The sequence below is a fragment of the Molothrus aeneus genome, chromosome 1 (assembly GCF_037042795.1).
Source record: "Molothrus aeneus isolate 106 chromosome 1, BPBGC_Maene_1.0, whole genome shotgun sequence".
Taxonomy (NCBI): Eukaryota; Metazoa; Chordata; class Aves; order Passeriformes; family Icteridae; genus Molothrus; species Molothrus aeneus.
The window spans coordinates 109,611,094-109,625,061 of NC_089646.1; the positions used below are offsets into that span (position 1 = coordinate 109,611,094).

General features: G+C 41.1%; 1 protein-coding gene across 2 annotated transcripts in view; it reads right to left on the minus strand.

Annotated features, from left to right (window-relative positions):
- Positions 1 to 1,191, minus strand: part of LOC136554544 (ras-related protein Rab-10-like) — a 32,445-nt gene extending 31,254 nt beyond the window's left edge. For both annotated transcript variants that reach the window (XM_066546585.1, XM_066546576.1), the window contains exon 1: positions 1,015 to 1,191. In XM_066546585.1, coding sequence (XP_066402682.1) covers positions 1,015 to 1,174 — 160 coding nt within the window. In that variant the 5' untranslated portion in view covers positions 1,175 to 1,191. The remainder of the gene's footprint in view (positions 1 to 1,014) is intronic.
- Between the last annotated feature and the right edge of the window lie 12,777 nt (positions 1,192 to 13,968).

Genomic DNA, 13,968 nt, shown 5'->3' on the forward strand with positions numbered 1-13,968 from the left:
GTTTTCAGCATGTGGACAGTCATCCTGCCATCCTGCCATTCCCCATGGCACTGTGAGCCTGGCAGTGCCAAGGCAGTGGGGAGCTCCCCATCACCCACCAGCTACAGCGTGCCAGGACAGAAATAACGTGGTCTGGCAGGGTTAATGATTTCCATCATTGCAACAGCTCTGCTTTAATCATCATGCACACTGCTAACTACAGTAGAGGATATCCTTATACTATCAAATTTATAAACACAAAGTTAAAGCCCTTTCTGGCCTGAAATATTGATTAACTAGGCTTTTTACTACTGACATCTGACAGCTCTCTGAGGTTGGTACCTGCAAGGAGGCTGTAGCCAAGTGGGGATGGGCCTCTTCTCTCAGGCAACAAGTGACAGAACAAGAGAAAATAGCCTCAAGCTGTGCCAGGGAAGGTTTAGGTTGGACATTAGGAAGAATTTCTTCACAGAAAGCGTGATTAGACATTGGCATGGGCTGCCCAGGGAGGTGGTGGAGTCACCCCGGAGGTGTTTAATTCTGGTTGTTATTTCCAACTTTTCAGTGAATGGTCTGTTTGACATGGCGGTGTTTGGTCACAGGTTGGACCCGATGATCTCAGAGGCCATTTCCAACCTTAGCTGATCTGGGGCTCTGTACTGTTTTCTCTGCACCTGCACCGATGTACAGCAGCAGGGCCTCAGCGGGCAATAAGAAGGAACAAGTCTTCACAAGTTTACCCCAGGAGCAGGTTCCGAATGCCCAGACGAGCAGCAAGGACAGTGTAACAAGCCAGCTCTCTGCAGTGGCTCTGGAGCCAGTGTGACACATGTCCTGACACCCCGGCAAAGGTTTGACTGCTGGACGCGGCTGCAGACCCGCACAGCTCAGCGCAGGGAGGCCCGACACCTCCCAGCCCGGCAGAGCCGCGCTGACAGCGCCGGTCCGGCCGTGTGCGAGCCGCGGGCACCGCGAGGGGAGGGCGAGGGGCGGCAGCGAGGCGGGCGGAGGCGCACGGAGCAGGCGGGCACTCACCGATCGTGGCCAAGTACGAAGTGGCGGGAGAGCCGGCGGGAGGCGAGCCGGGCTCCGTGTACCTGCGCACGATGGAGGTCTTCCCCACGCAGGACTCTCCGGCCATCACGATTTTCACCAGCAGCGGCCGCGACTCCGCGGCCGGCCCCAGCCCTGCCATGGCGGGCGCCGAGTGCCGGCCGGGCCGGGCCGCGCCGGGGCGGGGCGGGAGCGGGCCCGGAGCCTCCCCAGCGCCAGCCGCTGCCCCGAGCCCGCGTTATGAAACTATGCAAAGATACACTTTTTTTCTTTTTTAAGAAGTTTTATCACCAGGGAGGAAGCGGGGAACTTTCACAACCCCCATGACGCTTCCCCCGTGAAGTACAGAAATAAACAGTGGTTTCACATTGCTTCCTAGCATTAGGTCAGAGGCAGAGGAAACAGGTTTTAATAATTTCCTCTTTTTCACTTTTAGTTTATTGTCATCTGACAGTCAAAGTGACCTCTAACACACATACACACACACACACAAAACCCAAACCAAAAAACCCCATATCAACAGTGTAGGTTTGCTGCATTTGTGTCTGGATGGTTTTTTTTTTACCAGAATCCCCCATTGTCCAGATTATAAGGCCATGGCCATTTGCCAGCATGGGCATGGAACTCATCCAATGTCATAAATTTAGGGACAGGATATATTTGAATGAAAAGTGCTAATGTATATCTGCAAATATTTGTGTCTATCTAGGCCTGCAATGACTTCCCATGGGATTTCACCTTCAACTCTTCAAGCAACAACTTGATGACTTTATGTATCAGAGCTGTAGATGTGACACATTCGCTTTCTGTGGAGGACAATTTAAGATTCAGTGAGCTCCACCTAGCATGATTCAGAATTACAGAATCAGGACCATCAAGGTTGGAAGAGCCCTTTGGGATAATCCAATCCTATCATCAACCCAGCACTGCCACTGTAACCCCTAAACCACTAAACTGTATCACCAGTGCCAGATACAGACAACTCTTAAACACCTCCAGATGTGCTGACTTCACAAATGTCCTCTTATCAAAGGCCAAGTATTATTTCAGGCTATGTCCCCTTCATCCCTCACACCAACCTGCACCTCAGCTTGCCAGTGTTGGACTTGGTGACCTTTAGGACTTTGTGGTAGAAAATCTCCAAAGGATGTCATTAACCTGTTTCTCAGACAGTAAGATTTCCTTCATTGCTGGAAAAATGAGAATTTCTGCGACAAGCTGAGAAATAAGGAGTAGGAAACAACAGATGAAATCAACTACTGAGTTCAGTGGGCTTTTTAGGAGTGATCTCTGTGTAAAAACCCAACGCTGCAAAAGAAGGCATCAGTTAGAGTGTTTCCATTAGGGACAGAGTAAGGTTGTGTATTGATGAGTCTGAATACATTCTTAAGTAACTGCTGGAAAAAGTTGAGCCCACAGGATACTTTCAGGTGACACCTCACATAATGAAGGTGTTTTGGGAGCCTGACTTGTACAATAAAGCAGCAAGCATGTGGCTTGCTTAGTTCAACAAAATAAAGGCTAGGAGGGAATATGGTTACTCTTTCCCAGGGATTCAACTAAAAGGAGGCAAAAAAAGCTGCATAAAATAAAGAATAATATAGTGAATAGGTAGATATACACTGACCATGAATATATCTAAGCCAAAATTTGTGAGGGTTCTAATGATATTTCAGAAAATTCTTGCAGTTGAGGTAATTGGGAGAAAATTCTTCATAAAGGCAAAACGAGAAGAACATGTTGGCAGGCTGTAACTGCCTGCAGTAAGGAAGGACTGGATTTCATCAACCAGAACACTTCCTGTGAGAAAGATCCCCTGCTATCTCAGCAGCCCCATGAAGTTCTGCTTTCCCATGCGGAAATTTGAAGTTACCATTGTTTATCCCGAATCTGAGGGAAGATGGGGTGCTGGCATCTTCTGCTATTTCTCATGGGTCAGAGGTGATGATGTGTATGGGGGAACTCCAACACAGATAATGTAACATCAGCAGGCACAGACAAGTTCCTGCAGGCAGCTGTGTGTCTGTCGTGCTCTGGTCCGTCTGTCAGTGAGGCTGCTGGAGCGAGGACAATGGTGCTGTGTCCTGTGTCCTCTGATGGGTGCTGTAGCAGGGGTGGACAGATGCATGCTTGCATGTGGGCAGCACACTGCTTTACAGATACTCCTTAAGGCTTTGTCTTTGCTGTGGAGCCTTCTCAATTGTCTGCTCTGAGGTTGTCCTTCTCAAAATAGCTTTCTTCAAAGGCAGGCAATGCTGCAGCTGCCTGCAGCACTTAGATTTACGTGTTAGCCTGGACTGATGGTGTTAACAAGGATGCTACATTAGCTCAGTCTTTACCCTCTGCTGTCTATCAGGCCAACCAATTTCAATAAAAAGGCTCTCCATAGCATTTTGTACATTCGAGTGTTGATTTATGAGCCATGCGCAAGGCAGGATTCTAGCCAAATTCCTAATGAGACTCCAAATACCTGGGGTTACTGCTGCTCTCAGTGAGTTACAGTATCACTTTTCCTCATATTCCTATCCACAAGGGGACAGTCTTTCCATCTCTTACCACTGACTAAAACCATTTAAAAGTTAGCTCCTTGAAAAACTACCATTCCATGAATGAAATTTATTTTTTTAAAATACATGTTTCGTGCTTTAGAAAAAAGTTCCAGAACTTTATATATATGATATTACTGTTCTTACACGGCTAATCATAAGCAAAGTTAGTTTAATGAAGTTAATGACTTGAAAATAATGACTGTGGCTACAAAATAATCAGCGCAAAGCACAAAATGAAGTTTCCATTATGCTTATTGATATATCTTTGGAAAATAATGCATTTTCTTCTCATTCAGCTTTTTTGATTGTTCGCTGACATTTCTTGACTCTATCCAAAAACATGATTAATAGTACTAGTAATAAAGACATAATTTTAAAGGGGGTTTTAGTGGGAGATTGTTGAATTTTCATACAGAAAAATTACTAGATTTATTATAATATAATTTTATAAAATGTTAGATTATGAAAACATCACATTAATTTTTCTTCAATATTTGTAAATTTTTCCAGTTGGTCTCATAGATATGATTCTTACATTTTTGCTTCTTACCTGAAACATTCGGTTTAGAAATAGCTGCTTAATTTACTCTGTGTAGAGAATACTTTGGGCAAAGCAAATAATGCCATAATTTTAAATTTTCAAACTGCTCACACCTCCTAATTTTCACTATGTGGCATATAGCCCCAGTCTCTCCTGATAAGTTGATAAAGAAGCTGATTTTTCATAGAGCCAAACCCCCACAAAAGTGGGCCAATTCCTCACTGCAGTTACAGAAAGTACTGTAAAGTACTCTGAATGCAGGAAGGAACCACAGAGATTCTTCAGCAAAATATTTCATGCAAACCATGCAGCATAATCTTGTCACTAACCCTGCTTTGCGCATACTTGCTAGCAACCATCATTAAAAAAAAAAAGTTTAGGAGAAGAACATAAATATGAGCCAAAGATGAAGAAGCATTCTTTTGAAACATAATAGTATTGTTACAGATGCCACAGCCTCCTTAATAAATGAAGCTTCCTCCTTCATGAAGTAAAGCTTACAAAATATTGCAAAGTGGTTCAATGTATTCCATCTGAAATTATTTTGATGGAATATTAGAATACTAATGCAATTACAAATATTAGCAGCATATTCATGAAAGTTTTCCTGAGCTGGAGATATAAGCTAAAAATGATAATGAGAAGAAAGAGCGAGGCTTAATTTGGATTTAAAATGCTCAGTACTAAGTCACTGCTCATGTCAAGATTACTCACTGAATAGATTCTCTTAAGTGACCAAAGTGGAACTTTTTGCTTTCATTTCTGTTAAGATAAAACCACTTCTGAGTGGACAAAATTGAGGTAAATTACTCATGATAGGCAAAACAGGGTTCACTAATCCTTAAATGAAATTTCTAGGCCAACTGTAAAGTCTTTTAGTTATTTAGGCGATAGGATTCTCTGTCAAACCAGTATATAATTTTTAAGATTTCATCAGAGAATAGGACATCTCTCTCTACACATCAGAATGACTCAAATGTGTGGTTACTGATAAAAACTGCTGAAAAGTGATTGCGATGAGTTACCCATTGTTTGTAACAGCTCACGATCCACTTGGGATTTGCAATAGGTTTTAATTTTACTTTCTTCAACGGCACTACATTCTGCCTTGGCTTATTTTCCTCAGTTCATGTATCCCTTGATATCTCTGGATTCCAAGCCATGTTTCTCAATATATTTGAAAGAGGCAGTGCAGTGGTCACAGTAACAGGCAATTTCAGCTGATTCAAGAACAGCAAGGAGAATACATGAAAGATGTGAGGATTTCTGTAATCAGAAGGAGAGGTAATTGAGGCTAAGAGAAATGTTTTAGTTATAAAGACAAGTAAGAAGGATTCTGATACATTACAGAGAAAGAAGGGTTACAAGTCCTGCCAGAAGCTTGCTCCAGTGCAGGCTTCCCACAGGGTCATGGCCTCCTTCAGTCATGCACCTGCTCCAACGTGGGTTCCTCCACAGTCTCTAGGTGGATTTCTGCTCCACCATGGATGTCCATGGGCTGCAGGGACACAGCTGCCTCACCATGATGTGCACCACAGGCTGCAGGGGAATCTCTCTCTGGTGCCTAGAGCACCTTCTCTCCCTTCTTCTGCACTGACCTTGGTGTCTGCAGAGTTGTTGCTCTCACATATTCTCATTCCTCTCTCTGGCTGCAGTTGCCCAGGGACTCCCACCAAACTTCCCCCCCACCTTCTTGACCTGGATAAACTTGGAAGAACTGTGGTTGTTCAGCCTGGAGGAAAGAAGACAGATACCATCCAGTACCTCAAGAGACTTTATAAAAAGGAGAGACAGGGACTTTTTATATGGGCAGATAATGACAGGACAAGGGGCAATAGTTTTAAACTGATAGAAGGCTGGTTTAGTTTAGGTGTTAGGAAGAAAAAGAGAATAGTGAAGCACTGAAACAGGTTGTCCAGAGAAGTTGTGGACAGCCCACGTCTGAAAATGTTCAGGGACAGGTTGGATTATTGCCAGGAGCAACCTGGTCTCATGAATGGCAGCCCTGCCAGGGCAGGGCTTGGAATGAGAAGATCCTTAAGGCCCCTTCCAACCCAAACCATTCTGTGTTTCTGTGATTAACACTGTTGTCCCAGGTGTGCTACCACCATCGCTGGTGGGCTCAGCCTTTGCCAGCTGCAGATCCATTTTGGAGCAAGCTGGCATTGACTCTGCTGGATATGGGAGAAGCTTATATCAGCTTCTTGCAAAAGCAACCCATGTGGTCCACCCCACCTACAAAAACCTGGCTTTACAAAAACAATACAGAAGATATCTTGGTAAACAGCATCCACAGGAATTGCCACAGGAATCTCTATTATTTGAAAAAAAAAACAAACTTGGGAAGCATCCTCGCATTACCAAAAGAGCCCTGTAATAGGAAGAGGAGTGAAAAGAAATGTTATCATTGAGATATTAGGAGTAGGAGGGAGACGCTAAGTACATGCGCTTATTCTGTAATGTCAGGAGCGGTGTGGATGGAAGGAGATGATTGATCTCCAAATCAGGGGGATGGAGAGTACAAAATTAGAGCAGATGTAGAGGTGAAGGACTGAATTCATCCTCGCAGGGGCCTTTAGGTACAATTTATGGGAATTATTTCCTACAGCAGTTTAGAGGATCTAAATGGAGTATGTGGCTTAGAGAGGTCACAAACTAAAGGCCAAGCAGCCGTGACAGTCATCTTTGAAGGTAAGCTTTGATGTACTCTTCCGATTACTTTTTTTACCCAGTGATGGAAACAAATAGGAAACCATGCAAGCAGACTGCTTATAGATGAGCCTGAGAATACACAGGCTACATCTGTATCACCTTCAGTAGAAATATCCATATTTCAGTTCAAGTTCACCAAGCGAAGTTGCTAGAGGAGTAAACCAGTGAAAATGCTCCATCTATCCAGTAGGTATTAGCTCATTTCCCCTGGCTGTCAATCACTGGCTTGCTCTTGTCTCCATGTGTTGGGCCACAGTTGGTCCTGCTAACTCCCATGCCACATGCTTCTCTTCTATATCCAGACTTGCTATTCCAGCTATGAGGTGACTGTCAGCCCATCACAGATAGTTGAGGACACAGCCCTGCTGCCTTTGGTGGAGCAGGCATTTTGGAGAGGAGGTGTTGGTAGTTGCTGATGGTGGTGTTTAATCCTCTGAACCTTGATTAGCAAACTGTAAGGTAGCTAGCAGCTCTCCAGACAATTCAGCTTTCCATGGCAGGAGTCTCCATACATGTCCAAAGCATCCAGCTTCCCCAAAACTACATATAAATGGCAACATGAACTTGTATCCTCTCCTTTGCATCCTGGTGAGGAGCTCTGTCATCTGGACTGTACCATTCCCCTGTGGAATTGCCTAATTCCTTTCACCTTCAGATCTGATGGCTCCATCTCCAGTCCCCCACTAGTTATGGAACAAAAAGCTGGGACTGGGTTGGGTGTACTCAGAGCTGGGCATTTTTTAAATGCTCTTAAGATTTGAAGCCACCTTCTCCAAGTGGCCTCCTGGTTTTGGTTAGTGGAGGTTATCTGAATGACTGTCTGGAGCAGGCAATGGTTTTTAATTTATTTTTCAGTGACTGTTTTCTGATTTAATGGAGGTTGCTGCATTTATACGTGTTGTCACTAGTCTGACTATATCTTCCTATATATCAAAAGCATGCAGAGTTGCAGATAGACCTTTTTATGTATCATATAAATCTATTTAAGTGAATAAATAAATAAACACTCCCAGAATGGAATAAGAGTGAAAGATTGCCTTGATGCTATTAGGAGTAGAAATATTTTGGAAGTACCACTATCAAATCATCTGTGAATATGCCGAATAGGCACATGCACCTGCATAACCCCCAGAGAGTATGTTTTCCTTGGGATAAATGTAAAAAATTCAGGCATCCATTTTCATTTAAGTATCTGACATAGTCTTCAAATCCACAGTGCTTGGCAAAAATCAGATCAGCTTCCACTAATGGTGAAAAGATTTAAATTGCATTATATATATATATATATATATATTTATATTTAGCCTTCTGAAAGCAAAGTAGGGAATAATAAGATTATTTGATGCCTAGATCCTATAGACTTTTTTTCCTGGAAAAGTCTGGTAGAAGAATAAGGCTAAATCAGTAGTACCCTAATCTGTTGTAGATAATCTAATTTATGTTGCTATGTATCATGTTAATGACTCTAAACCAATGTGCACATTATATTTCTTTTTCATTTGCAATTTGTGATTCTCAGAATAGGAGATGCAGAGACAAGGATAACCCATGTTTTCCATAAGAGATTCATGGAAACTGAAAAATAAGGTCTTTTAATATCTTTCATGATAACTGTTTTTCTTGGCTTAAGTGTAGGTTTTAAAAAATGGTGCTCATTGTTTTGCTTGTAGTTCTTTCATGCATGAACAATCATGCTGATGATGCATTTACTTCAAGTGAATTTTCCAATTGAAAAAGTGCTCTTGAGTAGTTTAAGTACTATGAATCACCAAAACCTCATCTAAGTCCCATAAAAGCACTGGCTGCAGAAAACAGCCTTGGAAAGAAGACATATTGGGATTTTACTGCATGATTCAGCTGAAGGGAAGTATATTTGGTCAACACAGAAGAAGCTGAGGAACCTAACAGTTCTGTAAAAATGAAATTATAATACGCTAGACAGACAGAAACTAACTGCTGCGGCCCTCTCTTATATGCCTCACTTGTTCCTCACAGGTTTAAAGCAGTGATTCTAAATGTGAGAACCTCAGCCCTTGAAACAGGATTTTTGTGGGGCGTATTTCATTCCTTTCCTCTTTCTTAACTTGTTTCACTATTGTCTTTCTTCCTCTCTAGTTTCCCTTGTAGTTTGACTGTTGGAAGATCTCATTTTCCCTGGTATCACTGCCTGCACCATTTGGACAAATAGTATTTCTGATACAATGTTTTCTTAGTGTTAACAAATGCAGTCTATTTATTTCTTACATAATAACATGTTGACTGAAACAACTTTGAGTCCTAAGTATTTGTCAGGGAAACATTAGTTATTTTTCAGTTCTTATTCAGCTTTTATTTAAGGCTACTTTTGAAAGCAGATAAAACTATGCAGTAAATTACAATGTTTGAAAATTGTAAACTGTTTAATGATAACTTCAAAATACTAAGCTATTGCCTTTTTTTTTTTAATTTATGATGTAACTTAAGGTTACAAGTTCTTAACAGTATCTTAAATATGTTGGGAGTTTAAAGAATTTAATGTACTTTCTTTTCTGTATCTTGCATAGTGATGTATTGTCTCAAGTGAGCAACACAAGTGCAGTGGGTTTCCTTATGCTTGGAATTTTTGTCAGGATCCAGTTTTTGGGGCCCAGATCTGGTCACAGATTGATGAATCCTCTGGTGCTCCTGTAAAGGCTGAGAGGGTCACTGTGGCCACAGCAGCTTTTCTGTTTGCTGCCACTTATGCAGTTGCTTGTTGCTGGAGTAGATGGTTTCCATGTTGCCCTGGTGAAAAAAAAGTATTTTTGCCCACATGAAGCCATGTAAAACATTTGCATTTTGGTTGCTTTTCCAAGAAATTTTGGATACAGTTAAAGATATTTAGTATAAGCCTTGGGGACTTTGCACATAAGTCTAGCCAGCAGTGCTGACAGGCTGACCACTGATACCCAGTATATCAGTTTGTGATTGGCACTGCTCCTTGGGAATCTGGAACCAGAGTGCCTGAAATGCACCTTTGGGGTAGAAGATACCTGAGAAAATTTGATAGTTCATCTCATGTTTTCTTTTTTGGTCACATCATTGGTGCACAAACCTTACTTTGGGGATTAACATTCTTGTGCTGTTCTTTGAGATAAAGCACTTGGTGAAAGTAAAATGTAATTAATGTAATCGCACCCTCTGATGAATTATTAGAACAATAACTGTAAAACAAGAAAGAATAAATAAATTGCCTTTTGGTCTCTACAGCTTCCTAAGCAACAGGGATGGTATCTTCCCCTTCCTGTCTAAAAAATATTAAAAATGCCTTGAGGGTGGTATGCAGGGGAGGGAAGCTATATGAAACATGAATGCTTACTACCCATTGAAGAGAGAAAAAACCAGAAGGTGCAGTTTTGCCACAAAGGTATGAAATAATCAATCCTCACTTCTAACTCAGTCTAACCTTCTTAAAGGCATGCTTCCCTTAAGTAAAAGCGACATCTAAATCAAGAACATTTTCTTTGATTTACAGTTAAAAAAACCCCAAACTTTCATCCAGGTCCCCACACACACACAAAGGTGAAGGAGTTATTGTGCACATCATTTGAAATATTGATCAAGCAGTTGAAAGTTATTTGGAGAGAGAGTAAAAAAATGTTGAGAAAGGCGGTATGTGCCTTGTTTAGCAAAACGGACTCTTGCAGTGGGGGACACAGGTTGTACACCTGTGCATGACAAGCTCTCTTCCATTCCAACAGAAAGCACATTATCAGTTTTGCAATTCTGTAATAATTCATGTTCACAGTTTGCCTGGAAACCTTTAAGAGAGAGAACAAGCCAATGAAATTTTGCTTTCTTGGATAGTACCATTCTGCTCAATATTATTATTGCTAACCTTCTCTGGTTATTTGTACACCAAAAATTCTGAAGTCACTGCTAGGACTTTTTAAAGGAGCATGGCTGAAGAAGCTGTTGTTCTGGCCAGTGTGCCACACGCAGAGCATTTTCCGCATATGCTACTCTTGAAAACAAGTAGTTTAGGCCACTAAAAAAAAAAACATCACCAAAGATATTAGAAAAAGCAGGTTTTAATATTGATTTGCAAAAGTGTGGCTTAACACAGTTCAATGGCAAGGTTCACTCTATTACTACAGAAAAGAAGAATACAAAGGAAAGTCAGTTTAGAATCACTTTAGAATGATTTACACTGAGACTGAGGATGCAAAAGGGTAAGAGTGCAATAGGATAAGGGAGAACCTTCTGTTAAGTCACAAAGTTCAAAGAGGACCCCATTGCTTTCTAAACTCCTGAAACATCCTAGATGTAGCTAAGTCCAATCTAAGTCCCATACTTGAGCAACGATTCTAAAGGGCTTAGCAGCACATAATTATTGATTAGTATTTATAAAGTGATCCTACAGGGTTTACTACACCCACAACAACTACTTAATTACAGATTGAGGTTGGCAACATTCATACTATGCATGTTAGAGGGAATTTGGATCGATTCCAAATATGAATATGAATACTTCCAAATAAGAAATGCATATACACAGATGCAGAGGTATATATATGTATGTATATAGGTATCTGTTAAACATCCCCCTTAAGTTCAGTGAAATACTCCTGTTGAAGGTCTTTGCACTGCACTTCTCAAAGGGTGAGGGCTGACCATCAGAAGAGTGGAGGGTATCAGCTCATGCCCCATCAGCTTTTGGTGATGGCCCTTCAAGTATCACGGACTTGAGAGTTTGTGGGCTCTGAGAGGCATCCCCCTCAGACAGGGGTACTGTCCACTACAGTCCATCAGAGTTCAAAGGACCTCCCTTAAGTCCCCTGTTTATAGGGTCACAAAATGACTGACTTTAATCAATATGGCCATAATCCTGGCCACAACCCAAGTCAGTAACCACTGAAGTTTTTCAAAAGTCTGATAACAATGGTGCCATTCCACTTTGGCTACAATGCAGCTAAGTAATGTTCCAACTTGTCAGGGCATAATTGATTATCCCTTGTTCTCCACCTTGGTCAGGAAATGGATGTCCTCTGTATGAACAGGGCTGCTCCCAGCTGTGCAATTCAAGTAATTCTGGTCTGGTCAAGGAATGCTTCACTGCCCAACTCGTACAGTCAAGGGACGCTTCACTGCCCAGCTGGTATGGTCAAGGCTTAATGGGAATTGCTGAAGTCACAGAGCAGGTCCAAGGGGGCCGTGAGGGTGTGGGAAATGCACCACCACAACCCGCACCATGACTTAAAGTCAATTTGTCTTGCTCCACGGAGTGGTGATGGGGTCACCTCTTGCCTCTGGGCCTATAAAGGAATTAATGCCATATTCCAGTTATAATTTGAGGGAAGTTTTTGGTTGTTATGTAATTATTTAGATTTTATTAAACATGATTGAGTAGTATTGCATATGTAAGGAGGACTTCGCAACTGTGCCACCCATCTAGCTATTTTCCACACTCTGTTGAATAACAACCATAATATGAGATAAAGAAATAAAATTACAATGGTATTCAATTTAGGGCTCCTGTTGGTGATGAGAACCGCCCAAATAAAGTATCCTACTAGTGATGTTCTCTGTCCTTCTCTGCTCTTTCTAGGACAGGGTATATATCTTCTGTGGTGTAATGAACAGTGCTTAGATTCCTATGTCCATGGTTTTAGACATGTATGTTGTGCTTTTTGACTCAGGTCATCATTTTCTAGTAGTTTCTTTACCAAGGTAAAATTCATGCCAGTGGTGGTAAATCTTGATGTGAGATGCAGTTAATTTGCAACAATTGGTGGGTTGTGGCAGGAGCTGAATGGTTAAAATTGCATCTAAATTTGGTAAAATTACAGACACAGATATTTGACTGATTGCTTGTCTCTACAGTGGTGTTATCTCTAAGTATAGAATCACAAAGAGTTCTCAAAATACCCAAAATCCAATTCTGACATATACAAGTACAATTTTGGGATTTCATCAGGATGCATTTCAAAATGACAAACAATTGTTCAGTGTCAAACAAATGTCTTGGGTCTTAAGGGTATTACTTTCACAAATAAATCCCTGTTGTTTCTGAACAGCAGAGGCACCAACATCAACAGCTTTGTGCCCATTTTCTTGGCCCCATAGTCTATGTTCTATCTGATATAGTTTCATGCTGATTTGATCCCATCACAATGATTAGCTTTATGGTGTATCCCAAAGTATTGTCAAAATTGTATCTCCTTCAGGTCCCTTTAAAGATGGAATTTATTGGTTATCATTTTCATTTGTATGAATTCATTCCTGCCTACATATGAAGTTATTGCGTAGTGCTACTGCTGATATATTTAGATCAGGCATAGCTACGTTTAGAATTACATATGCATCAACCCATAGACACCCTGTTGTACACAAATTCCACATTTTGTGCTTAACAATCATGAAATCAAGTAATAGTTCTACACTGTGTTTATCCAGAGGCAAAATGTGAGTATGGGTTGTGTAAAAGTAAAATTGAACCAATGTTCTTGTTCTGACAATTTATAGAAAGATTTCTCATTATTTCTTGGTTTGAAAAAATCAGTATAGTGTTTATTAATCTTGATGGGACTTTCTGGGGTAGAGCCGTTGATTGCCCAATGCCCTATTTTTATTTTTTATCTCCTCTCCTAGTATTACAATTATTATTATTCCAATTACTTTCCCATGAAATTCTTCCATCTTCACTTATCTTCTAAATATACCTCATTTCAATGTATAAACAAAGTGGTAAGGTTCAAGCTTGCCTTATCTTTTGGCAGGATCCCCCAATGTTCCAGTATAATGCAGTGCATGATCCCAAGGCTTTTGTGTTTGATCTGGAGGGATTATATCTTCTCAATCAAGTGGAAAACCAAGACTGTGTTGGGGTTATACAGCTGTTTTCATTGCTATCAATATAAAGATATATATATCTGCTGTAAAAGAAAAGAAATAAAAGGTTTTGATAGGGAAAGTAGAATTGGTTATCCCTTTTGTGATGCAGGATAAATCCACTGTGCATTGATTCTGTATTTTTCAACACTCCTATCAGTAGCTTCCCATGCAAGTAAGCCATAGGGTCTAGTTAGAGTCACAGGCACAGTTCCTATTTGTGGTAAATTTACCATATTGGGTTGTCCTGGCTGTAATGCTATCTGATATTTTCTACGAGTGGAA